This window comes from Trachypithecus francoisi, unplaced genomic scaffold (assembly GCF_009764315.1).
Source record: "Trachypithecus francoisi isolate TF-2019V2 unplaced genomic scaffold, Tfra_2.0 Lachesis_group13, whole genome shotgun sequence".
NCBI lineage: Eukaryota > Metazoa > Chordata > Mammalia > Primates > Cercopithecidae > Trachypithecus > Trachypithecus francoisi.
In genome coordinates, this window is record NW_022681458.1 from 38,629,409 (window position 1) to 38,655,740 (window position 26,332).

The window sequence follows — 26,332 nt, forward strand, 5'->3', positions numbered from 1 at the left end:
GAAATAAAGACTTTCCCAGACAAACAAGAGCTGGGGGATTTCATCAATGCCAGACTTGGCCCACAAGAAATGCTAAAGAGTACTTCAATCAGAAAGAAACAGACATTAATGAGCAATAAGAAATCACATAAAAGTGCAAAAGTCACTGGTAAGAACCCAGAAAAATACAGACTATTATAACACCATAACTGTGGTGTGTAAATCATTCTTACGTAGAAAGACTAAACGATGAACCAATCAAAAATAATAACTAAAAGAATTCTTTAAGACACAGACAGTGAAATAAATAGAAAAAAAAGTTTAAAAGCAGGGAAAGGAAGTTAAGGTGTAGAGTTTTTATTAGTTTTCCTTTTGCTTGTTTGTTTGCAACAGTGTTAAGTTGTTATCAGCTTAAAATAATGGGTTATAAGAGAATTTGGAAGTCTTGTGGTAATCTTAAATCAAAAAACATATAACAGATACACTAAAAATAAAAAGCAAGAAAATAAATCATACCATCAGAGAAAATCACCTTCACTAAAAGGAAGATACGAAGGAAGGAAAGAAGGAAGACCACAAAACAACCAGAAAACAAGTAACAAAATGGCAGGAGTAAGTCTTTACTCTTCAATAGTAACACTGAATGAAAATGGACTAAACTCTCCAAACAAAACACACAGTGGCTAAATGAATAAACAACAGACCCAATGATCTGTTGCCTACAAGAAATACATTTCATCTATGAAGAAACATATAGGTTGAAAAAAAAGGGATGGAAAAAGATGTTCTATGCAAATGTAAACCAAAAAAGAGCAGAAGTAGTTTCAAGACAAAAACTGTAAGAAGAGACAAAGAAGGTCACTACATGGATGTTATATCCTCAATTCAACAAGAGGATATAACAACTGTAATATATATGCACCCAACACTGGAGCACACAAATATATAAAGCAAATATTATTAGATCTAAATAGAGATAGACCCCAATACAATAACAGCTGGAGACTTCACCACCCCACTTTCAGTACTGAAGAGATCATCTATACATAAAATCAACAACAACAACAAAAAAGACTCAATTTATACTATAAACCAAATGCACCTAATAGATATTTCAACCAACAGCTGTAGAATACACACATTCTTTTCCTCAGCACATGGATCATTCTCAAGGATAGACCATCTGTTAGGTCCCAAAAAAAAGTCTTAACACATTCTGAAAAATCTGAAATAATATCAAGCATCTTCACTGACCACAATGGAATAAAATTAGATATCAGTAATGAGGAATTTTGGAAACTATAAAAAAAAAAACATGAAAATTGAACAATATGCTCTTGAATAACCAATGGGTCAATGAAGAAATTAAAGAAATTTAAAAATTTCTTACAACAAATGATAATATGGAGGGCCAGGCGTGGTGGCTCAAGCCTGTAATCCAAGCACTGTGGGAGGCTGAGGCAGGCGGATCACCTCAAGTTGGGAGTTCGAGACCAGCCTGGCCAACATGGTGAAACCTCATCTCTACTAAAAATACAAAAATTAGTTGGGCATGGTGGTGTGTGCCTGTAATCCCAGCTACTTGGGAGGCTGAGACAAGAGAATTGTTTGAACCCGGGGGGCAGAGGTTGCAGTGAGCCGAGATCACGCCACTGCACTCTAGCCTGAGCAACAGAGTGAAACTCCTTCTCAAAAAAAAAAAAAAAAAGATAATGGAAACACAACATACCAAAACCTATGGGATACAGTGAAAGCAGTACTAAGAGGGAATTTTATAGCTAAAAGTGCCTACATCAAAAAAAAAAGAAAAACTTCAAATAAACAACCTAATAATGCATCTTAAAGAACCAGAAAAGAGCAAACCAAACACAAAATTAGTAGAAGAAATAAAAAAGATTAGAACAAAAATAAATGAATTTGACATGAAGAAAACACAAAAGATCAACAAAACAAAAAGGTAGATTTTGAAAAGATAAAATTGACAAATCTTTAGCCAGACTAAGAGAAAAAGAGAGATCTAAATAAAATCAGAGAGGGAAAAGGAGATATTACAACCAATACCACAGAAATTCAAAGGATCATTACTGGCTACATGAGCAACTATATGCCAATATGCTGGAAAATCTAGAATAAATGGATAAATTCCTAGACACACACAATCTACCAATATTGAACCGTGAATAAATCCAAAACTTGAACAGACTAGTAACAAGTAACAAAATCAAAACCATAATAAAAAGGACCTCAGCAAAGAAAATCCCAGGACCCGATGGTTTCAGTGCTGAATTCTACCAAACATTTAAAGAAGAACTAACACCAATCCTACTAAAACTATTCTGAACAACAGGGGAGGGAATATTTTCAAACTCAGTCTATGAAGCCAGTATTACCCTGTTACCAAAAACAAACCTTCAAAGAAAGAAAACTATAGGCCATTATCACTGATGAATATTGATGCAAAATTCAACAAAACACTAGCAAACTGAATTAAACAACACATTAAAAAGATCATTTATTATGACCAAATGGAATTTATCCCAGGGATACAAGGATAGTTCAACAAATGCAAATCTATCAATGTGACATATCACATTAACAGAATGAGGACAAAAACTATATGATCATTTTGATGTTGAAAATGCATTTGATAACATCCAACATCTCTTCATGATAAAAACCTTCAAAAAACTGGGTATAGAAGGAACATATCTCAATATAATACAAGTCATTTATGACAGACCCATAGCTAGTGTCATATTGAATAGGGAAAAATGGAAACCCTTTCCTATAAGACAGGGAACATGACAAGGATGCCCACTTTCACCACTGTTACTCGATATAGTACTGGAAGAGCTAGACAGAGCAACTGGAAAAGAGAAGGAAATAATGGGCACCCAAATTGGAATGGAAGAAGTCAAATTATCCTTGTTTGCAGATAACATGATCTTATATTTGGAAACACCTAAAGCCTCCACCAAAAAAAAAAAGAGAGAGCTGATAAATTTAGCAAGGTTGCAGGATACAAAATCAACATACAAAAATCAGTGATATTTCTACATGCCAACAGCAATTAATCTGAAAAAGAAATCAACAAAGTAATTCCATTTACAATAGCTACAAATAAAATAAAATACCTAGGAATTAACTTAACCAAAGAAGTGAAAGATCTCTTCATTGAAAACTGTAAAACACTGAGTGGAGAAATTAAAGACACACAAGAAAAGGAAAGAAATCCCATGTTCATGGATTAAAAGAACAGATATTGTTGAAATGTTCATACTAGCCAAAGCAATCTACAGATTTAATGCAATCTATATTAAAATGCCACAATATTCTTCACAGAAATAGAAAAAAAAATCCTAAAATTTATAAGGAGCCACAAAAGACCAAGTTACTCTGAGCAAAAAGAACAAAACTGGAGGAATCACATTACCTGACTTCAAATTATACTACAGAACAGTAACCAAAACGGCATGGTACTGGCATAAAAACAGACACACAGAGGTCAGTGGAATAGAAGAAAGAATCCAGAGATAAATCCATACATCTACAGCAAACTCATTTTTGATAAAGATGCCAAGAATATACACGGGGAAAGGACAGTCTGTTCAATAAATGGTGCTGGGGAAGCTGGTTATTCATATTCAGAAGAATGAAACTAGACCCTATCTCTCACCATATACAAAAATGAAATCAAAATGGATTAAAGACTTTAAGACCTCAAACTATGAAACTACTACATGAAAACTCTCCATGATGTTGGTCTGGGCAAAGATTTCTTGAGTAATAACCCACAGGCACAGGCAACCAAAGCGAAAATGGACAAATAGGGTCATATTAAGTTAAAAAGCTTCTGCACAGTAATGGAAACAATCGACAAAGTAAAAAGACAACCCAAAGAATGAGAGAAAATATTTGCAAACTACCCATCCAACAAGGGATTAATGGCCAAAATATATAAGGAGCTCAAACAATTCAATAGGAAAAACTCTAATAACCCAATTTAAAATGGGCAAAAGATCTCAACATATATTTCTCAAAAGACATACAAATGACAAACATGTATATGCAAAGGTGCTCAGTATCACTGGTCATCAGAAAAACACAAATCAAAACTACAATGAGATACCATCTCACCCCAATTAAAATGGTTTTTATTCAAAAGCCTGGCAATAACAAATACTGGCAGGAATGTGTAGAAAAGGGAACCCTCATACACTGTTGGTGGGAATGTAAATTAGTACTACCACTAAGGAGAACAGTTTGGAGGTTCCTCAAAATACAAAAAATAGAGGAACCATATGATCCAGCAATCCTACTCCTAGGCATATACCTGAAAGAAAGAAAATCAGTATATCAAAAAGTAATCTGCACTCCCATGTTTATTGCAGCACTATTCCCAATAGCCAAGATTTGGAAGCAACCTAAGTGTCCATCAACAAATGAATACATAAAGAAAATGTGGTACATACACACGATGGAGTACTATTCAGCCATAACAAAAAAAGAGATCCTGTCATTTGCAACAGCATGAATGGAATTGGAGGACATCGTGTTAAGTGAAATCAGCCAGTCAGAGAAAGACAAACTTTGCACGTTCTCATTTGTGGGAGCTTAAAATTAAAACAGTTGAACTCACGGAAACAGAGAATAGAAGGATGGTGATCAGAGGCTGAGAAGGTTAGTAGCAGGCAAGAAGGGAAGGGGGATGGTTAATGGGTACAAAAAATACAGTTAGATAGAATAAGATCTAGTAATTGATAGCACAACAGGGTGATTCCACTCAACAATTTATTATACATTTAAAAATAAGTAAAATAATATCACTGGAATGTTTGTAATACAAAGAAATCATAAATGCTTGAGATTATAGAGATCTCATTCACTCTGATGTGATTATTATGCATTATATGCTTGTATCAAAATATCTCAGCTACCCCATTAATATATACACCTATTATGTACCCATAAAAATTAAAAATAAGAAAAAAATTACGAAAATTAGGAAAGCAATCTCATTTACAACAGCACCAAAAATAACATAAGAATAAGCATAACTAAGGAAGTGAAAGACTTGTGTACAGAAAACTAAAAAACATTGATTAAAGAAATTAAAGATGACATCAACAGGCATTTCACGTTCATGGACTGGAAGACATTTAATACTGTTTAAATGTCCACACTACCCAAAACCATCTACAAATTCAATGTATTTTTATGGAAATAGGTAATAATTCTGAAACTCGTGTCAAACTACTAAAGACCATGAATAGCCAAATAAATCTTGAGAAAGAACAAAGCTACAGGCATCATACTTCTTGATTTCAAGACATATTAAAACGTTAAAGTAATAAAAACAATACAGTACTGGCATAAAGATAAGACATATATCAATGGGACAGTAGAGAGAGCCCATAAATAAATCCACACATTAACATTCAACCAATCTTCAACGAGGTTGCCAACGGGGGAAGGACAGTCTCTTCAACAAATGGTGCTGGGGAAACTGAATATCCACATGCAAAAGAAAGAAGCTATACTCTTACTCCATACAAAAATCAATTTAAAATTGATTCAAGATTTAAATATAAGACATGAACTATGAAACTCCTAGAAATAAACATAGGGGACAAGCTTCATGATACTGATCTTGACAATGATTTCATGACATCAAAAGTACAGACAAAAAAAAGCAAAAACTAAAAAGCTTATGCACAACACAGAATACAATCAACAGAGTAAAAAAGCAACCTAAAAAATGAGAAAATATTTACAAACTACGTATCTGATAAGAGGCTAATCTCCAAAACATATAAGAAACACATACAACTCAATGGCAATAAAACTAATAATTAAAAAATGGGCTGGCCAGGCATGGTGGCTCACACCTGTAATTCCAGTACTTTGTGAGGCCGAGGTGGGCAGATCACCTGAGGTCAGTTCAAGACCAGGCTGACCAATATGATGAAACCCCACCTCTACTAAAAATACAAAAATTAGCCAGGCGTGATGGTGGGCGTCTGTAATCCCAGCTACTCGGGAAACTGAGACAGAAGAATCGCTTGAACCCAGGAGGCGGAGGTTGCAGTGAACTGAGATCGCTCCCTTGTACTCCAGCCTGGGCAACAAGAGCAAAACTCTGAAGAAGAAAAAAACAAAAAAAAATGGGCTAAGGACTTGAATAGATATTTCTCCAAAGAAGACACGCAAATGACCAAGAGGTATATAAGAAAATGCTCAACATTACTAATTGGGGAAAGATAAATCAGAACTACAATGAAATATCATCTTGCACCTGTCAGGATGGCTATTATCAAAAAGACAAGTGTTGGTAAGGATGTAGAGAAAGTGGAACCCCTGTACACCGTTGTTGGGAATGACAAACAGTAGAGCTTCTATGGAAAACAGTGTAAAGGTCACTCAAAAAATTAATAATTGGCCAGGCCTAGCAGCTCATATCAACAATCTCAGTGACTCAGGAGAGGCTGAGGTGGGAGGACTGCTTGAGGCCAAGAGTTCAAGATCAGCCTGGGCAACAAAGTGACACTCTGTCTCTAAAATTTTTTTTTAAATTTTTCAGGTGTGGGGGCACATGCCTAGAGTCCAGCTATTTGGGAGGCTGAGGCAGGAGGATCACTTGAGCTCAGGAGTCCGAGGCCGCAGTGAGCTATGATCATGCCACAGTATTTTGGCCTGCGCAACAGATCAAGACTCAGTCTCTAAAAACGAAACAAATAATTAAAAATGGAAAAACCACATGCTCTAGCAATTCCAAAATAACTGAAATCAGTATTTCAAAGAGGTATCTGCACTCACATGTTCACTGCAGCACTATTCACAATAGCAAAGGTATAGAAACAACGTAAATATCCACTGGCAGATGAATGGATAAAGAAACTGCAGCATATACATACAATGGAATATTATCCAAGCATTCAGTCTTAAAAAAAGAAAGAAATTCTGCAGTATTTCTTGAGGACATCCTACTAAATGAAATAAGTCAGTCACAAAAAGACAAATACTGCATGATTCAACTTATATGAGGAATCTAAAATAGTCAAATCATAGAATCAGAAATGGAATGGTGATTGCCAGGGACTGCGGGGATGGAGTAAGAGAGTTACTAACCAATGGACATAAAATTTCAGTTAAGCAAAATGAGTAAGTTCTAGAGATCTGTTGTGTAATTATCATACCTGTTGTATTTATACTATACTGTACACGTAAAATTTTGTTGACAGTAGATCCCTTCTGACAATAAAATAAATAATTAGGCTGCACGTGGTGGCTTATGCCTGTAATACCAGCACTTTGGGGGGCCAAAACAGGCAGATCACCTGAGGTCAGGAGTTCGAGACCAGCCTGGCCAACATGGTGAAACCCCATCTCTACCAAAAATGCAAAAAATTAGCTGGGCATACTGGCACGCTTGTGTAATCTCAGCTACTCGGGGGACTGAGGCAGGAGATTGCTTGAACCTGGGAGGCGGAAGCTGCAGTGAGCCAAGATCGCACCATTGCACTCCAGCCTAGGCAACAGAGCAAGACTCTGCCTCAAAAAAAAAAAATATTAAGTTACACAATCATGAAACTATTTGTTTTATTGATTGATGGATTGACTTTTGAGACAGAGTCTCACTCTGTCACCCAGGCTGGAATGCGGTGGCACGATCTCAGCTCTCTGCGACCTCCACCTCCCAGGTTCAAGCGATTCCTGAGCCTCAGTCTCCTGAGTAGCTGAGATTGCAAGCGCACACACCACCATGCCTGGCTAATTTTTTGTATTTTTGGTAGAGATGGGGTTTCACCATGTTGGCCAGACTGGTCTTGAACTCCTGAGCTCAAGTGATCTACCCGCTGTGGCCTCCCAAAGTGCTGGGATTACAGGCATGAGCCACCATGCCTGGCCATGAAACTATTTGTATTAAAGGATTCCAAAATATAACCCTTCATCTGCTAGATGTGCCCAGCCTATTTAATGGGCCAGCCCCAGTGGACCACACCTGTAATCCCAACACTTTGGGAGGCTGAGGCAGGAGGATGGCTTGAGTCCAGGAGTTCAAGACCAGCCTGGGCAACACAGTAAGACACCCATCTCTCCAAAAAAATTTTAAAATTAGCCAGGTGTGGTGGCATGCACCTGTCGTCTTAGCTACTTGGGAGGCTGAGGAGGGAGGATTGCTTAATCATGATAGGTCAGGACTGCAGTGAACCACGATCATGGCACTGCACCCCAGCTGGTGACAAGCAAGACCTTAAAAAATAAATAAATAAATAAAAACAAAAAAAAAAAAAACAACGTATGGTGTCACTGGCCTAGAGAAATTTGATCTAACATGTGAAATAAGAAAGGATAGGAACACCACTCCAAGTAGTAAAGATTTGGAAATTAAAATTCTCAGACTCCTAGGCTTACCCCAAAGAAGGCAAAGCTACTGACAGGCAACAACAGAACCTACACTGAAGTTACTTAATTTAGGCCCCCCCAAAAAAGACTGTAACATTTCTTTTACTCCTAATGTTACACTTTCTACTCCTGTTACATTCTAATTTCAACCAGTAGACCAAGGTTTTATTCAAAACAGCTGTTACTCAAAAAGTAATTTTACCTCTTCATTTTCATAACATTAAAATATACTTCTTAGTATTGCTTAGATCTACCAAACATGTAAAATAATGATGTTTTTACTCTAAATTACAGACTATTCTTTCAATTCAAAGAAAACCTGTAAACAAGTTTGTAGATTTATAAACAGCTATCTTCATTCAACAATTATCTCTAGTTTACTAAATATTCAACTTTTATTGTTTTAATCACAGGACATCTTACAAAGTTTCTGAATTCAGATCTTTTCCATAAATTGGAAAACTCAGAATTTTTCCATAAATAGCAAATGCCAACCTATAAATTGTAAAAATAAAATACTTTCATAAAATATTCTGAAGCCAAGGTCCTTTTAGAAAAAACAAACACTTTCATAAAATATTAATCAAAATCAACCTTTGAGGGTTTAAAAAAAATAGCCTCAGAAACACAAAGGGTCCAGGAAAAAATAAAGTAAGACTTTTAAAAGCAAAAGATGACTGGTTTATGCCACAAAGAAACCAAACCAAAGAAACAGGAAAGAGAAAGATGCGTGGGGGCATGCGACTGTAGTCCCAACTACTCAGGAGGCTGACGCAGGAGGATCCTTTGAGCCAAGGAGTTTGAGGCTGTATGTAGCGCATGGTGACTATACCTGTGAAGAGCCACTACACTCTAGCCTGGGAAACACAGTGAGACTTGTCTCTAAAAGAAAATTTAAAATAAGAAAGAAATAGGAAAGAAAACCAGACCTCAATCACCCAGGTCACATAAAGTTAAATACTCAGATAAATCACCTATAAGGTAAATAGGCCTCGGTTAAGAAAGTTGGAAAGAAAATACCTTCTGAGTCAAAGGAATCCCAAATAATGCCAGCACGCATACACATTACAGTTTCTCTCCCTAAATTGGTATAGTCAGCAAATACAAAAGGCACTCTGAAAATCAGGTAATTTAAACCAAATTAACAGAACTGCCACATGGGTAGCTAATGCTGGAAATATAAATTAATCTAACGTTTTTGGAAGGCGAACTTGCAAAGAATCAGACAAGAATCTTTAAAAGAACACAGAGGCAGTGTGGGGGCAGAGGTTGGTGACATTGTAGCTCTGTACAAACTCTAAAGCAGAAATGGCAAATCAGTCTTATAGGCAATTAGGCCCATTGACATGCTGGAGCACTAAGCTAGAAGGCTCTCAGGGTATTTGAACATACACAGAATAAAGAATGACTGCCAAAGAGACAGGAAAAAGAAAAAAGAAAAAAAGAAAACCTTTGTGTCAAGTAATTATGATGATAAATAATCATGTACAGTAAAACCTTATTCACTCATTCTCATGACCAAAGTAAATGATGAGGTGGGGTATGGGACAGGAGGAGAGATTAACATCTTTCAAAACTTGTTCCATGTTCTTAACTTTTTTTTTTTTTTCTTTTGAGACGAAGTTTTGCTCTTACTGTCCAGGCTGGAGTGCAATGGTGCAATCTCAGCTCACCACAACCTCCACCTCCCGGGTACAAACTATTCTCCCGCCTCAGCCTCCCAAGTAGCTGGGATTACAGGCATGGGTTGCCACACCTGGTTAATTTAGTAGAGATGCGGTTTCTCCATGTTGGTCAGGCTGGTCTTGAACTCCTGACCTCAGGTGATCCGCCTGCCTCAGCCTCTCAAAGTGCTGGGATTACAGGTCTGAGTCACTGCGCCTGGCCTTGTTAACTTTTTAAATGCTGCATTTCTCTTTCTCTCTATTTTCCAGAATCTCCTTCTCCCATTTCCAATCTTCCCCTAGGAGCTGGAAAGGCCTGAGAGTAATACATAATTATTTCAAAATCAGGCCGGGCACACTGGCTCACACTTGTAATACCAGCACTTTGGGAGGCTGAGGTGGGCGGATCACCTGAGGTCAGGAGTTCAAGACCAGCCTGGCCAATATGGTGAAACCCATCTCTACTAAAAATACAAAAAATAAATAAATAAATTTAGCCGGGCATGGTGGTGGGCACCTATAATCCCAGCTACTCAGGAGGCTGAGTCAGGAGAATTGCTTGAACCTGGGAGGCAAAGGTTGCAGTGAGCCGAGATTGTGCCACTGCACTCTAGCCTGGGCGAGACTCTGTCTCCAAAAAAAAAAAAAAAAAAAAAAATCAAGAAACCAGGGCTTAGAGTAGTGACATGATAAAATCTGAAAAAAGTCTACATCAGCTTTCTGAAAGCACCCACCTACAACCTAAGATAAAGTATTTCCAACATATTCTTTGCAGCAGCACTGCCTAGACTGGCAAATAACTGATAAAAGTGCCCCAAGCCCCTCGCTAAAGGCAGAAATCACTTATCAGTCTCAGCAATCTTTATTCTGAATCTTTTCAACAGGATGCTCTAGGAAGGCAAAAGCAATAGATCAAATTCCTTAGGGGATAAAACCTACATTCCATTCTTGTTCAAATCCGACAATAAAGATAATCACTTTAATTTTTAATTTAACAGAGAACATTTATTGAATGTTTACTAGGTGCCAGATACTGTTCTGAGAGTTTTATATGTTTTCTTTCTTTATTTTATTTTATTTTTTTTTTGAGGCGGAGTCTCACTCTGTTGCCCAGGCTGGAATGCAGTGGCCGGATCTCAGCTCACTGCAAACTCTGCCTCCCAGGTTTACACTATTCTCCTGCCTCAGCCTCCCAAGTAGCTGGGACTACAGGCATCCGCCACCTCACTCAGCTAGTTTTTTGTATTTTTTTTTTTAGTAGAGATGGGGTTTCACTGTATTAGCCAGGATGGTCTCGATCTCCTGACCTCATAATCTGCCCGTCTCAGCCTCCCAAAGTGCTGGGATTACAGGCTTGAGCCACCGCGCCTGGCCATGTTTTCTTTATTTAATCTTCAAAGTAACCTCAAAAAATTGGTACTATAGTTCTCTCATTTTTACAAAAAGGAAACAGAGGCACAGAGATGTTAAGAAAGTGTCTGAACTCTAAAGGAGATAGACAAATCGCCAGTAAGCACATGAAAAGATACTCAGCACCATTAGTTATATGGGAAAACAAATCCTAACAATTAGATACAACACACCTACTAGGATGACTATAATTTTTAAAACAAGTGTTAGTGAAAATATAGAGAAACTAGAATTATATACCTTCATGCATGGGGATGGAAAATGATACAGCTGCTGTGAAAAACAGTTTGGCAGTTCCTCTAAAAACTAAACATCGAATTATCATGTAACCTAGCAATTCCACTCTCAGGTATATATCGAAAAGAACTGCAAAGCAGGGATTCATACAGATACCTGTATGTACACTGCAGCATTGTTCACAACAGTCAAAAGGTAGAAATACCCCAAATATCCATCAACAGATTAATAGGTAAACAAAATGTGGTATATTGATAAATGTAATATTATTTACCCATTAAGAGAGATTAAGGCCAGGTGTGATGGCTCTTGCCTGTAATCCCGGCACTTTGGGAGGCTGGAGTGGGGATCACTTGGGGCCAGGAGTTCGAGACCAGCCTGGGCAACATAGAAAGATCCTGTCTCTACTAAAAACTCAAAAAACAAGGTGGGCATAGTGGTGCAAGCCTATAGTCCTAGCTAATCAGGAGGCTGGGCAGGGGAGGCATCCCTTGAACCCAGGAGGTCGAGGCTGTAATGACCTGTGATCATCCCACTATACTCCAGCCTAGGCAACAGAGGGAAGGAGGCAGGAGTAAGACAGGATGGAATTAAGTTCAATAAATAATACAACATGAATGAACTTCAAAAACATTATGCTAAGTGAAATGAGTCAGACACAGGAGAACAAACTGTATGACTCCACTTACAAGAAATGGGCAAATTCATGGAAACAGAAAGTGCAAGTATTTGTTTTAACCAAGAAAGGTTAAGTATTAACTGCCAGTGGTATTTAGTGAGGAAAAAAGGAGGATAGGGAGTTACAGGGTTTCTTTTTGGAGTGATGAAAACGTTTTGGAAATAGTTAGCAACGGTTGCACAACATTGTGAATGTAATTAATGCCACTAAATTATATACAGTTATCCCTCAAAAGATATTGGGAGTTCAGTTCCAGACCACTGCAATAAAGGGAGTAACACAGTAAAGCAAGTCACATGAATATCTTTGGTTTCCCAGTGCATATAGAAGTTAGTTTGCACCATACTATAGTGTATTAACTGTGCAATAACATGTCTTAACAAACATACATATCTTAATTTTAAAATACTGATTTAAAATGCTAATGATCATCTGAGTCTTTAATGAATCACAATCTTTTTGACAGTGGAGGGTCCTGACTTGATGTTAACGGCTGCTGACTGATCAGGGTGATGGCTGCTGAAGGCCGGGGTGACTACAGCAATTTCTTTCTTATTTATTTTTATTTTATTTTATTTTATTTTATTTTATTTTTGAGACACAGTCTCACTCTGTCGCCCAGGCTGGAGTGCAATGGCATGATCTTGGCTCACAGCAACCTCTGCCACCCAGTTCAAGCGATTCTCCTGCCTCAGCCTCCTGAGTAGCTGGGATTACAAGTGCACACCACGCCCTGCTAGACTTTGTATTTTTAGTAGAGACGGGGTTTCACTATGTTGGTCAGGCTGGTCTCGAACTCCTGACCTCGTGACCTGCCCACCTCAGCCTCCCAAAGTACTGGGATTACAGGTGTGAGCCATCGCGCCCGGGCAGCAATTTCTTTTTTTTTTTTTTTTTTTTTTTGAGGCGGTGTCTCGCTCTGTCACCCGGACTGGAGTGCAGTGGCCGGATCTCAGCTCACTGCAAGCTCCGCCTCCCGGGTTCACGCCATTCTCCTGCCTCAGCCTCCCGAGCAGCTGGGACTACAGGCGCCCGCCACCTCGCCCAGCTAGTTTTTTGTATTTTTAGTAGAGACGGGGTTTCACCGTGTTAGCCAGGATGGTCTACGATCTCCTGACCTCGTGATCCGCCCGTCTCGGCCTCCCAAAGTGCTGGGATTACAGGCTTGAGCCACCGCGCCCGGCCAGCAATTTCTTAAAATAAGACAACAATTAAGTTTGCTGCATCAATGGGCTCAGGTCCTTTCACAAAAGATTTTTCTGTAGCACACAATGCTGCGTGGGTAGCATATTGACCATAGTACAATTTCTCTCAAAATTGGTGACAACCCTCTCAAAACCTGCTACTGCTTTAAAAACTAAGTTAGTTTATGTAATATTCTTAATCCTTCGTTGTCATTTCAACAATATTCACCACATCTTCACCACGAGTAGATTCTATCTCAAGAAACCACTTTCTTTGCTCATCCATAAGAAGCAATTTGTCTTGCTTAAGTTTTATGAGATTGCAGCAATTCAATCACATCTTCGGGTTCTACTTCTAATTCTAGCTATCTTGCTATCTCTACCACATCTGCAGTGACCTCCTCTACTAAAGTCTTGAAATCCTCAAAGTCATCCATGAGGGTTGGAATCAACTTCTTCCAAACTCCTGATAATGCTGATATTTGACCTAATCCTACAAATCACAAATGTTCTTAATAACACCTAGAATGGCAAATCTTTTCCAAAAGCTTTTCCATTTACTTTGCCCAGATCCATCAGAGGAATCACTATCTATGGCAGCTATGGCCTCATTAAATGTATTTTCTTTTTTTTTTTTTTTTTTTCTGAGACGGAGTCTCCCTCTGTCGCCCGGGCTGGAGTGCAGTGGCCGGATCTCAGCTCACTGCAAGCTCTGCCTCCCGGGTTTATGCCATTCTCCTGCCTCAGCCTCCGCAGTAGCTGGGACTACAGGCGCCCGCCACCTCGCCCGGCTAGATTTTTGTGTTTTTTTAAGTAGAGATGGGGTTTCACCATGTTAGCCAGGATGGTCTCGATCTCCTGACCTCGTGATCCGCCCGTCTCGGCCTCCCAAAGTGCTGGGATTACAGGCTTGAGCCACCGCGCCCGGCCAAATGTATTTTCTTAATAATAAGACTTGAAAGTCAAAATTATTTCTTGGATCCATGGGCAGCAAAATGGATGTTGTGCTAGCAGGCATGAGAGCAACATTCCTTTCTGTGTGTATCTGCATCAGAGCTCTTGGGTGACCAGTTGCATTGCCAATGAGCAGTAATAAAGTAATAAAAAATCTTTTGTTCTGAACAGTAGGTCTCAACGGTGGGCTTAAAATATTCAGTTAATCATGCCATAAAAAGATGTGCTGGCATCCAGGCTTTGTCGTTCCATGTATCAAGCAAAAGCAGAGTAGATTTAGCATAATTCTTAAGGGCCTTAGGATTTTCAGAATGGTAAATGAGTACTGGCTTCAACTTAAAGTCACCAGCTGCATTTGCCCCTAACAAGACAGATGGCCTGTCCCTTAAAGTCAGGCATTGACTTCACTCTAGCTATGAAAGTCCTATATGGCATCTTCTTACAAGATAAGGCTGTTTTGTCATTAAAAATCTAGCTGGGCGCGGTGGCTCACACCTGTGATCCCAGCAGTTTGGGAGGCCAAGGTGAGAGGATAGCTTGAGGCCAGGAGTTCAAGACCAGCCTGGTCAACACAGCAAGACCCCGTCTCTACAAAAACATTAAAAAAAAAAAAAAAAATAGCCAAGCATGTCAGTGTGTGCCTACAGTCCCAGCTACTTAGGAACCTGAGACAGGAGGACTGATTAAGCCCCGGGCCCAGGAGTTAAGGTTGTACCGAGCTATGATTGCATTACTGCACTCCAACCTAGGTGATAGAGCAAGACCCCATCTCCCAAAAAAAAAAAAAAAACCTCTTATTTAGTGTAGTCATCTTGAACAGTAATCTTAGCTGAATCTTCTGGATAACTTACTACAGTTTCTGTGTCAGTACTTGCTGCTTCACCTTTCACTTTTATGTTACGAGGATGGATTCTTTCCTTAAACCTCATGAATCAATCTGTTAGCTTTAAACTTTTCTTCTGTAGCATCTTTGCCTATCTTAGCCTTCATAAGAACTGAAGAGAATTAAGTAAGGTCTTACTCTAGATTAGGCTTTGGAATGCTGTGGCTGGTTTGACCTTCTATCTAGATCACTAAAACTTTTTCCATATTGGCAATAAAGTTTGTTTCACTTTCTGGCCGGGCGCGGTGGCTCAAGCCTGTAATCCCAGCACTTTGGGAGGCCGAGGCGGGCGGATCACAAGGTCAGGAGATCGAGACCATCCTGGCTAACACAGTGAAACCCCGTCTCTACTAAAAAGTACAAAAAACTAGCCGGGCGAGGTGGCGGGCGCCTGTAGTCCCAGCTACTTGGGAGGCTGAGGCACGAGAATGGCGTGAACCCGGGAGGCGGAGCTTGCAGTGAGCTGAGATCCGGCCACTGCACTCCAGCTCGGGGGACAGAGCGAGATTCCGTCTCAAAAAAAAAAATAAAAATAAAAATTAAAAAAAAAAAATAAAGTTTGTTTCACTTTCTTATCATTCATAATGCTCATTCAAGTAATACTTCTCATTTCCTTCAGAAACTTTTCCTTTGCATTCACAACTTGGCTAGCTGTTTGGTACAAGAGGCCTAGCTTTTGGCCTATCTCAACTTTTGATATGTCTTGCTTTCTAAGCTTAATCATGTCTAATTTTTGATTGAAATAGAGACATGCAACTCTCCACCTCACTTGACCCCTTAGAGGCCATTGTAAGGTTATTAATTTGTCTAATTTCAATACTATTGTGTCTGAGAAAACAAAGAGGCCCAATGAGAGGGAGAGACTCAGGGGAACAGCAGTCAGAATACACACAACATTCATCAATTAAGTTCCCCGTCTTATATGGGCATGGTTCATGGTACTTCAAAACAATTAACAGTAAAATCAAAGATCACTGAGCACAGATCACCATAACAGATACAATAATAACGAAAATGGTTGAAATATTGCAAGAACTACCAAAATGGGGCAGAGACACAAAGTAAGCACATTTTTGGAAAATGGCCCCGACAGACTTGCTTACTGCAGAGTTGCCACAAATCTTCAATTTGTAAAAAAAAAAAAAAAAAAAACACAGTATCTGTGAAGCCAAATAAAGTGCAGTAAAACGACATAGACATGCATTTTTAAATGGTCAAACCAGCAAACCTTATGTTATATATATTTTAACACAATTTTTAAAAGTTGATTTAACTAGCATACACTTAGGGAAACCCAGTATTTGCAAATAAGGAATCTGAGAGTTTTTGATTAATTTTGTTAATGTTAAATTCACTTGCCAAAGATGAGAGCCCACTATGTAACTGAAAGGTTGGAGTGCCCAGTTATCTTTTAGGAGATTCTACGCATGAGCTTTACAAATAAGATTAACAGTATGATAATTATAAATGTTCTATTTTTTTTTTCTTTTTGAGATGTGGTCTCACTCTGTCACCCAGGTTGGAGTGCAGTGGCACGATCTCAGCTCACAGCAACCTCCACCTCCCGGGTTTAAGCAGTTCTCCTGTATCAGCCTCCCGAGTAGCTGGGACTACAGGCGCCTGCCACCAAGCCTGACTAATCTTTGTATATTTAGTAGAGATGGGGTTTCACCATATTGGTCAGGCTGGTCTCGAACTCCTGGCCTCAGGTGATCCGCCCACCTCAGCTTCCTAAAGTGCTGGGACTACAGGCGTGAGCCACCACACCCAGACCTAAATTTTCTTTTTATTTGTGTACCCTTAACATTCCCAATTTGGGGGACGTTTATAAAAAGGCAGAGAGTATAGGGTTTATATTTTAATTCATTTGCTAGGTCACAGCAATTTGCTGAAAAGACTTACTGAACTGCATCCACAGATTAAGGAGCTCCCAATGGCTTGCATGATAGCATAGTTTTACTAACATGACAAAATGTCTGAACCCACTGAACCTAAAACTGCAGTAGAAATAAAGGGTGCTGTAGCAATGCTCAAGGAAATAAACTTCTACAAATTTAAATGTGACATGTGGATGAAGCAGAAAGCAAGTGGACACCGTATTCATTTTCCAAACTATAAGCCCTAAGCTCAGCAAAGTTACAGACTGTGAATAACTGCAGAGTTTCACAGAACTCTTTGGTTAAAAAAGTCAATTTTAGGCTGGGTGCAGTGGCTCATGCCTGTAATCCCAGCACTTTGGGAGGCCAAGGCGGGTGGATCACCTGAGGTAAGGAGTTCGAGACCAGCCTGACCAATATGGTGAAACCCCATCTCTACTAAATATACAAAAATTACCCAGGCGTGGTGGCGTGCACTTGCAGTCCCAGCTACTTGGGAGGCTGAGACAGGAGAACTGCTTGTACCTGGGAGGTGGAGGTTGTAGTGAGCTGAGATCAGGCCACTGCACTCCAACCTAGGCAACAGAGTGAGACTCCATCCCGAAAAAAGAAAGAAAAAAAATCAATTTCAGAAAAGATTCATTACTTTCGAGGAGTACAGTCTACATTTTCATTTCTGTAGCTGGCACTAAAGTATAAACACCAAGATAATTCAAATCCCAATCGTCTGCCCTAACAGTAGGATTCCATTTCAAGATTATCAGAACAGAAAATAAACTGAGCCCACCAAGAATACCTGGAATATTGGGAATTAATATACAAATCCAAAACCACCACAGAAAAGCGTGTTTACTTAGTTCTTTAATAAACATTCTCTCAGGGCCAGGCACGTTGGCTCATGCCTGTACTCCCAGCACTTTGGGAGGCCAGCAGATCACCTGAGGTCAGGAATTCAAGATCAGCATGGCCAACACAGCAAAACCCCGTCTCTACCCAAAACACAAAAAATTAGCGTAGTGGCATGTGCCTGTAATCTCACCTACTCAGGAGGCTGAGGCAAGAGAATCGCTGGAACCCGGGAGGTGGAGGTTTCAGCGAGCCAAGATCGTGCCTCTGCACTCCATCCAGCCTGGCAGAGAGAGAGAGACTTCATCTCAAAAAATAAAAATAAAAAACATTATCTCAGGCCAGGTGTGGTGGCTCACACCCATAATCCCAGCATTTTGGGAGGCTGAGGTATGCAGATCACTTGAGGACAGGAGTTTGAGACCAGCCTGGCCAACATGGTGAAACCCCATCTCTACTAAAAGTACAAAAATTAGTTAGACGTGGTGGTGCACGCCTGTAGTCCAGCTCCTCGGGAGGCTGAGGCATGAGAACCGCTTGAACCCGGGAGGCAGAGGTTGAAGTGAGCCAAGATTACACCACTGCACTCCACCCTGGGCAACACAGTGAGATTCTATCTCAGAGAAAAAAAAAAAAGAGAGAGAGAGAAAAAACAAAAAACATTCTTCAAAAAATGCTGAGACCAGGAGTAACGTAAATCTGAAGTCTAAATCGAGATGTACCTTACCTGATTTTCAACAATCAGTATAAAAAATCTTTTAAATCTTTAAATGTTTTTCTTTCTTCACTAGCAAAAAAGCTGTAACTTTTTTGCTCATTCATTCCTTTGCAAATATTCCTTGGGCAATTTATTCTCCATATAGTATTAAGTCCTGGGCATAGAAATACAGCAATAGACAAGCCAGACACAATCCCTATCTTCATGGTTCTCACTGTCTAGTGACTGTAAGAAACCATAAATAAATAACTATACAAATAATTAATTATAATTGTGGTAATTACTATGAAAGAAACTACACCAAACTAAGATGCAGTCTTCAACTGGCTGTATGACCTTAGACCTCAGCTTCTTCATCTGTAAATCTAAGGGGTAGATCTGAATGATTTCTTCTTCTTTGTTTTTCCTTTTTTTGAGACAGGTTCTCACTCTATTGCCCAGGCTGGTGTGCTATGGTATGATCACTGCTCACTGCAGCCTTGACCTCCCAGGCTCAAGTGATTCTCCTGCCTCAGCCTCCCAAGTAGCTGGTACTACAAGTGTGCACCAGCATGCCCGGCTAATTTTTCTATTTTTTGCAGAGATGAGGTTTCACCACCATGTTGCCCAGGCTGATACTGAACTCCTGGGTTCAAAAGCCATCCACTCGTCTCGGCGTCCCAAAGTGCTGGGACTATAGGCGTGAGCCACCCTGCCCGGCCCTGAATGATTTCTTGAGATCCCTTTATATTAAACAATTTTACAAACCTAGAAGTATAAAACTTTGCTTCCAGAGTCCCTTTGTCAGGATATTTACATTTGTAGGATCAGCAAAGTAACACAGTCCCCATCTCCCAATACATGAAGGTTTTTCTGGCACAAAAACGTAAGCTTAGATGGTCACTAATCTTTGCTGTTACAAATTTTTAAGACCAAATTCCATATATTAAATATATGATGTTATAAACCAAGCTTGTCCAACCTGCAGCCCATGGGCCTCATGAGGCCCAGGATGGTTTTGAATGCAGCCCAACACAAATTCGTAAACTTTCTTAAAACATTATGAATTGTTTGCAATGTTTTTTAAGCTCATTAGTGTTAGTATATTTTATGTGTGGCCTAATACAATTCGTCTTCCAATGTGGCCCAGGGAAGACAAAAGATTGGACACCCCTGTTGTAAACCAACTTATAAAGAATAAGTGGGAAAAAAAGTATGTTCATAAATTATCTGTATGTATCAGAATTACTTTGATAGCTATTTAAAATGCACATTCCCAGGCCCCAACAAAGACCTACTATAGAATACCTGGAGGTCAGGCTTGGAATCTGCTCTTTTTGATAAGTTTCTCAAGTTAATTCTAATATACACTAATGTTTGTTCTACTCAAAGCAGAACAAATAATATTACAAGAAGTAGCTTCAGAGAAAAACACTTCAGGATAAGAACTATAGTAAGCTTACCTGTGTAGCTTTGTCCCTCATGCAAGGTGCAGCTTGCCCATGGCTATCACGAGGCCAGTGCCCGGCAAGATACGGTGCAGCAAGAGTATCCAGGGAGGAAGTGCGTCGGATAATACTGGAGGGGCTTGAAGAAGGCTGTCGTGTTTTGTCACCTAGATTTAAGACAAAAATGCTTGTTTTAATAAAATTAGGAAAGAAACAAAGCAGAAACTAAGTTTTAAACTATGTAGAAAGTTCTCCAACTTAACGATGGTTATCCCCTTTAACCACAGGGGATACTTCTAAGACCCCCAGTAAAGATGCCTGAAACGGCAGATTGTACTCAATTCTATATACACTGGTTTTTCCTATATATACAAACCTATGATAAAGTTTAACTTGTAAGTTAGGCACACCATGAGATTAACAACAATAACTAATGATAAAATAGAACAAGTATAACAACAAGCCAGCATCACTGCTCTTGGGCTTTGGGGCCATTAAGTAAAACGAGAATTCCTCGAACATTAGCACTGCAAAACCATGCCAGTCAATCCAATGACTGGGAGGGCTCCAAAGTGACTAGCAGGTAGGAAGCATAGACAACGTGCATAGGTTGGACAAAGGAATGATTCAAGTTCCTGGTGGGGGAAGTGAGACAGCAAGACATTTCATCACCCTACTCAGAATGGCGTGAATTTATAACATATAAATTGTTATTTCTTGAAATTTTCTACTTAATCTTTTCAGACCAAGGTTGACTAAAAGTAACTGAAACCATTAAAAAAAAAAAGGATAAAGAAGGATTACTGTATATAAAAAGAAACAAAAAGGAACAAGCTACTGATACACACAATAACTTGCATGACTCTCCAGAGAACTATACTGAGTGAAAACAGTTGACGCACCCTAGGCCTACCAAATCAAAATCTCTACAGATTGGGCCCAGGAATTTTCTATAGAATCAATGTATCCCTCATATCCAACAAATTCTTACTTGGATTCTTCTTTTTGTTTATAAATTAAACCCTTGTTTGATACATTTCAGGGAAATATAAGGACATAATGAAAATAAGACAGGAAGGTAATTATCATGGGAAAATATAAAAATAAATCAGTGACAATCTTTCACGAAATATTGTCACTAAAAAATTAGTGACAATGTTATTTGATAATGACATCTAAAAGTAATTCCGGCACTTAGTGCTCATCATATTCCTCAATCTTCACAGAGGATGGAGTAATAACACATCTGCTTCACAATAACTTAGTACCAGCCCAAAAGACAAAGACAAATTAACATCTTGCTAATTGATCCCTTGCTTTTGAGAGTATCCTAGGGGATGCATAAACCTAATCAACTGCCAAGAACCAACCACCAGCTTTGTAACAGGGGTAGGTTTCATTTCTGAGCAAACAAAGTGGGTATTTGCCAATATAATCCAAGATATCCAATGTAAATTAAAATAGTAAAATAATACAGTGGCATTAAAGCATATTACTTATTAATGTAATATTAATATAATATTACTTATTAATGTTTCCTCACATTGATAAGTAATGTGAGGAAAGACACATACAAAAAAGTGGGTTTTGGCCAGGTATGGTGGCTCACGCCTATAATCCTAGCACTTTGGGAGGCCGAGGCAGGAGGATCACCTGAGGTCAGGAATTCAAGACCACCCCAGCCAACATGGCGAAACCCCGTCTCTACTAAAACTACAAAAATTAGCCAAGTGTGGTGGCGGACGCCTGTAATCCCAGCTACTCAGGAGGCTGAGACAGGAGAATCACCTGAACCCGGGAGGCAGAGACTACAGTGAGCCAAGATCGCACCACTGCACTCCAGCCTGGCAACAGAGCAAGACTCTATCTCAAAGAAAAAATTGGGTTTTGCAATAACATCTGTTTTCACTGTACAGGAAATAGTTTTTACTACATCAGAAAATTAAAACATTGTAAACATCAGATTTCTAGTTAATAATACAATAGCTAATTTGATTAATATTTTTTATTTATAAAAGCTTAAATTCTTCAATAATGCAGGGCAAGTTTTGATACATCAAAATAAACTTTAAGTACCAACCAATACCTCATACATGATTTAATAATTAGAAAATAAACCTATGTGTAATTTTCTGTGAGAATAATTCTAACTACCCTTACCCCATAGTTGCCAGCAAAAAAGGAAAATGTGTTCTCCTAAATAAATGGACCACAATAAAACTATATTCAATGTGCACATTCCTTTAAGATTAAGCCCCCAAATCAAAGTGGCATTAAAAAAACTATTTCAAATAATAATCAAGTTTAAAATTGTATTTACAAAAAGAGCACATAACAATGAATTGCAGAAAACTAGAAACAACAAAATGTCCAAAATGAGAGGATGATTGGATACATTACGGCAGAGTCGTATGTAATATGTAATATGATAGGCCATTCATAGAATAAGCACATAGATACACAGGTCCTGGTCTAAAGAGTCATTCATGATAAAGTCAGTGAAAAAAAGCCCTCACCATTTATAAAAGGTATGATCTCATATTTTGTTTTAAAAAGTAATTAGATGTGCATAAAAGTGTTAATTTTTTGTTTTGTTTTGACATAGAGTCTCGCTCTGTCTCACCCAGGCTGGAGTACAGCATGGCGATCTAGGCTCACTGCAACCTCCACCTCCCAGGTTCAGGTGATTCTCCTGTCTCAGTCTACCAAGTAGCTAGGACTACAGGCACCCGCCACCATGCCCAGCTAACGTTTGTATTTTTAGTAGAGACGGGGTTTCACCATGTTGGCCAGGCTGGTCTCGAACTCCTGATCTCAAGTGACTTGCCCCCCTTGGCCTCCCAAAGTGCTGGGATTACTGGCATGAGGCACCACACCCGGCCAGTGTTAGTACATTTATTTTTTAAACCTGGAAAAAGTATGCACCTAACCTTTTGGGGGACAGAATTAGTGTTTTAATTTCTAATTTAGGCATTTCTATAATGTTTGAATTTTTATATGGAATATACTGTCAGAGTAAAGTTATTAAAACAATAGAAACACTTTTAAAACAAGTTATTAATTTCTGAAATCATAAAATGCTTAAAAATACAAAAATACCTATATTAGATTTGGGGAATTTTTATGATTTATATCTGCGGTTGGGAAAACTACAGCCTAGAGGCCAAATCTGTCTTGCATCTGTTTTTTTGTATGGCTAGCAATCTAAAACAGGATTGTACATTTTTTAATGGTTGGGGAAAAAATTAAAATATTTTGTAATACATAAAAGTTAAATCAAATTCAAACTTTAGTGTCCATAAGTAAAGTTTTATTGGAACACAAATATGATCATTCATTTACAGGTTGTCTATGGCTGCTTTTGTGCTAAAAAAAAAAAAAAAAAAAAGGCAGCATTAAGCACACACAGCAAAGACCTTATATGGCCCCCTCGTTGCTTCACACTGCTGCTCAGCACTACAAATCATAATGACAAAGTTATGCCATGTGTATCTCTTGTCTGGGTGAAAAGTCAAATTCAAAGATGATATGTAAAATTTCATATAGATCAGCATTAGCAGATGAACATTTGCAATTGATTTGATGATACGGAACACTAACTTTTAACTAGAATTAAGTGAAATGTTATCCCTTTAAAAAGAATTCCCTCTTCTCATTAGAGCTGTATTACAAAAAAATGCATTCAATGATTATATTTTGAAATTTTGTCCTTTAAAAATTTGTGGAAAATTGTGTGCTCTCTTATTATATTAGTGCCTACATAGTATCTTTGATTTTACCTCTTGACCTGTAAAGTCTAAAATTTTTACTACATGGTACATTACAGAAAAGGTTTGCTGACCCCTGGTTTCTACTGCATGTCTTTATGTCTTGGTTTCTGTGCTACAACACCCTCATATATTTTATCTTTTGGCAGGGAAGGGCAAGAGCTTAGCTCATTGATGCTTAACTTTCATAGGGGCTTTACAAATATTTTAAAAATATATTCATAATATTATATTACAGTGTTATTCTATTCTGTAAGATGGCAAATATATGTATGAAAACACCTCTTGACACCTCTCTATATTACATTATTATCTTGGTAAGGGTCTTGCATAGCTACAAGTACAAAAGTTCAGGTGGTTATGTGACCCGCATAAGATTCAATTCCACTAATACAATAGTTACAGCAACTGTGTTGTTGCTGAAAATCATAAAAGCTGCTTCACAAATACGTCTGAGACACATAATTTGCTTTCAAAATGGCACAGTTATTTCACTAATACCTAATTGTTCTAAATGCTACCTATCTCTCCATGTTCAGTTTTCCTTTTGTAGTACATTTTCAGAAAACAAATGCAGTATATATTCATTTTCAGGAAAATATGTACCCACATTAGTAACTGTGACAAGTGAAACGCAGTAAGTATACATGTTCACAATTTTTCCTCTAACTAAAAAAAAAAAATCCCTTTTGGGATAGTCTCAAGAAAACTAGTCTCAGCTGGCAGGGTGGGAAGGCACACACACACACAATGTAAACTGGTATCTATTCATTATATCAAATGGCTAAAAGCTGTCTGGCACTTTTCTTCCCTAACTATGACCATTGTTGCTTCAGTTGCCTACCAGTATGTTAATTCAACAGACCTTACTAATGGGTCTGATTTCATTTTTTTTAAATTAAAAATCTAAGAGTTAACTTTTCAACCAGTCCTCCAAAGATTATTAAAATTATTGGATTATTATTATTTCTTTTTTGGGGGGAAAGAATCTCGCTCTGTCACCCAGGCTGGAGTGCAGGGGCATGATCTCGGCTCACCGCAATCTCCACCTCCCAAGTTCAAGCGATTCTCCTGCTTCAGCCTCCCAAGCAGCTGGGATTACAGGCATGCATCACCAAAACACCCAGCTCATTTTTTTTTTTTTTTTTTTTTGAGACGGAGTCTCGCTCTGTCGCCCAAGCTGGAGTGCAGTGGCCGGATCTCAGTTCACTGCAAGCTCCGCCTCCCGGGTTCCCGCCATTCTCCTGCCTCAGCCTCCCGAGTAGCTGGGACTACAGGCGCCCGCCACCTCGCCCGGCTAGTTTTTTGTACTTTTTAGTAGAGACGGGGTTTCACCGTGTTAGCCAGGATGGTCTTGATCTCCTGACCTTGTGATCTGCCCGCCTCGGCCTCCCAAAGTGCTGGGATTACAGGCTTGAGCCACCGCGCCCGGCCATTAGCTCATTTTTATACTTTTAGTAGAGACAAGGTTTCTCCATGTTGGCCAGGCTGGTCTCCAACTCCTGACCTCAGGTGATCCGCCCACCTCAGCCTCCCAAAGCGCTGGGATTACAGACGTCAGCCACCGTGCCCGACCAGATTATTATTATTTTGATAATGAACTGGAGAACAGGTGAGTTATAGGTATAAAAATACTGAACATTTTATCTTTGGAACTCCCTTCCTTTAATCCATTCATTCAGACACTAAGGGGCTGTGAGTCAGCACTAAGCCCTAGAAATTAAAAAGAGTAAGTCACAGCCTGTAATAAAGAACACAGCCTACATCTACCTTGTCATTTTTCCATTTCAATCCAAGTTCCCAAAACTGACAGGATTTGGTGCCTAATTATTAAGGAGGTTATGGGAGGAAAACCTGAAGAAGCAAAGATGACTCAAAAGTTCCCAGACTAAGTGAACAAAGGCTGTATTTATAAGGAAATCCACAGGACGAGACTGACAACTAACAAGACTCTTCATGATCCAGCCTCTAAAGCCTCACTTTTTGGCCTGCACTGCCTCGATCCCTACACTAAGACCATGGACTTGCAGTTCCCAGTATGTACTGTGCCCTTACATGCCTCCAGGTGCTTGTTTCTACCCTTATATCCCTTTATTTGGTGTGACTAATTCATGCTTAACCTTTCAAAATTAAGTTCAGATGTAACTTCCTCTGGAAAATCTTCCTCAAACAGCCACCCAAACCCATAGTTCACTGGAAAGGTTCCTGACTGTTCCTGTGTTCTGGTACAGAGCATGATTCTGCAGTGCAGGAATTTTATTTCCCACCCCCCATCCCAGTGATTAAGGCAAACCGTGACAT

The 26,332-nt window shown here is 39.0% G+C and overlaps 1 protein-coding gene across 1 annotated transcript in view; it reads right to left on the bottom strand.

The window, feature by feature from the left end:
* The window catches only part of FAM117B (family with sequence similarity 117 member B), a 133,396-nt gene that overhangs the window by 49,278 nt on the left and 57,786 nt on the right, over nt 1-26,332 (bottom strand). The window contains exon 2 of the mRNA XM_033230676.1: nt 20,280-20,431. Within this exon, the coding sequence (XP_033086567.1) occupies nt 20,280-20,431 (152 nt within the window). The remainder of the gene's footprint in view (nt 1-20,279; nt 20,432-26,332) is intronic.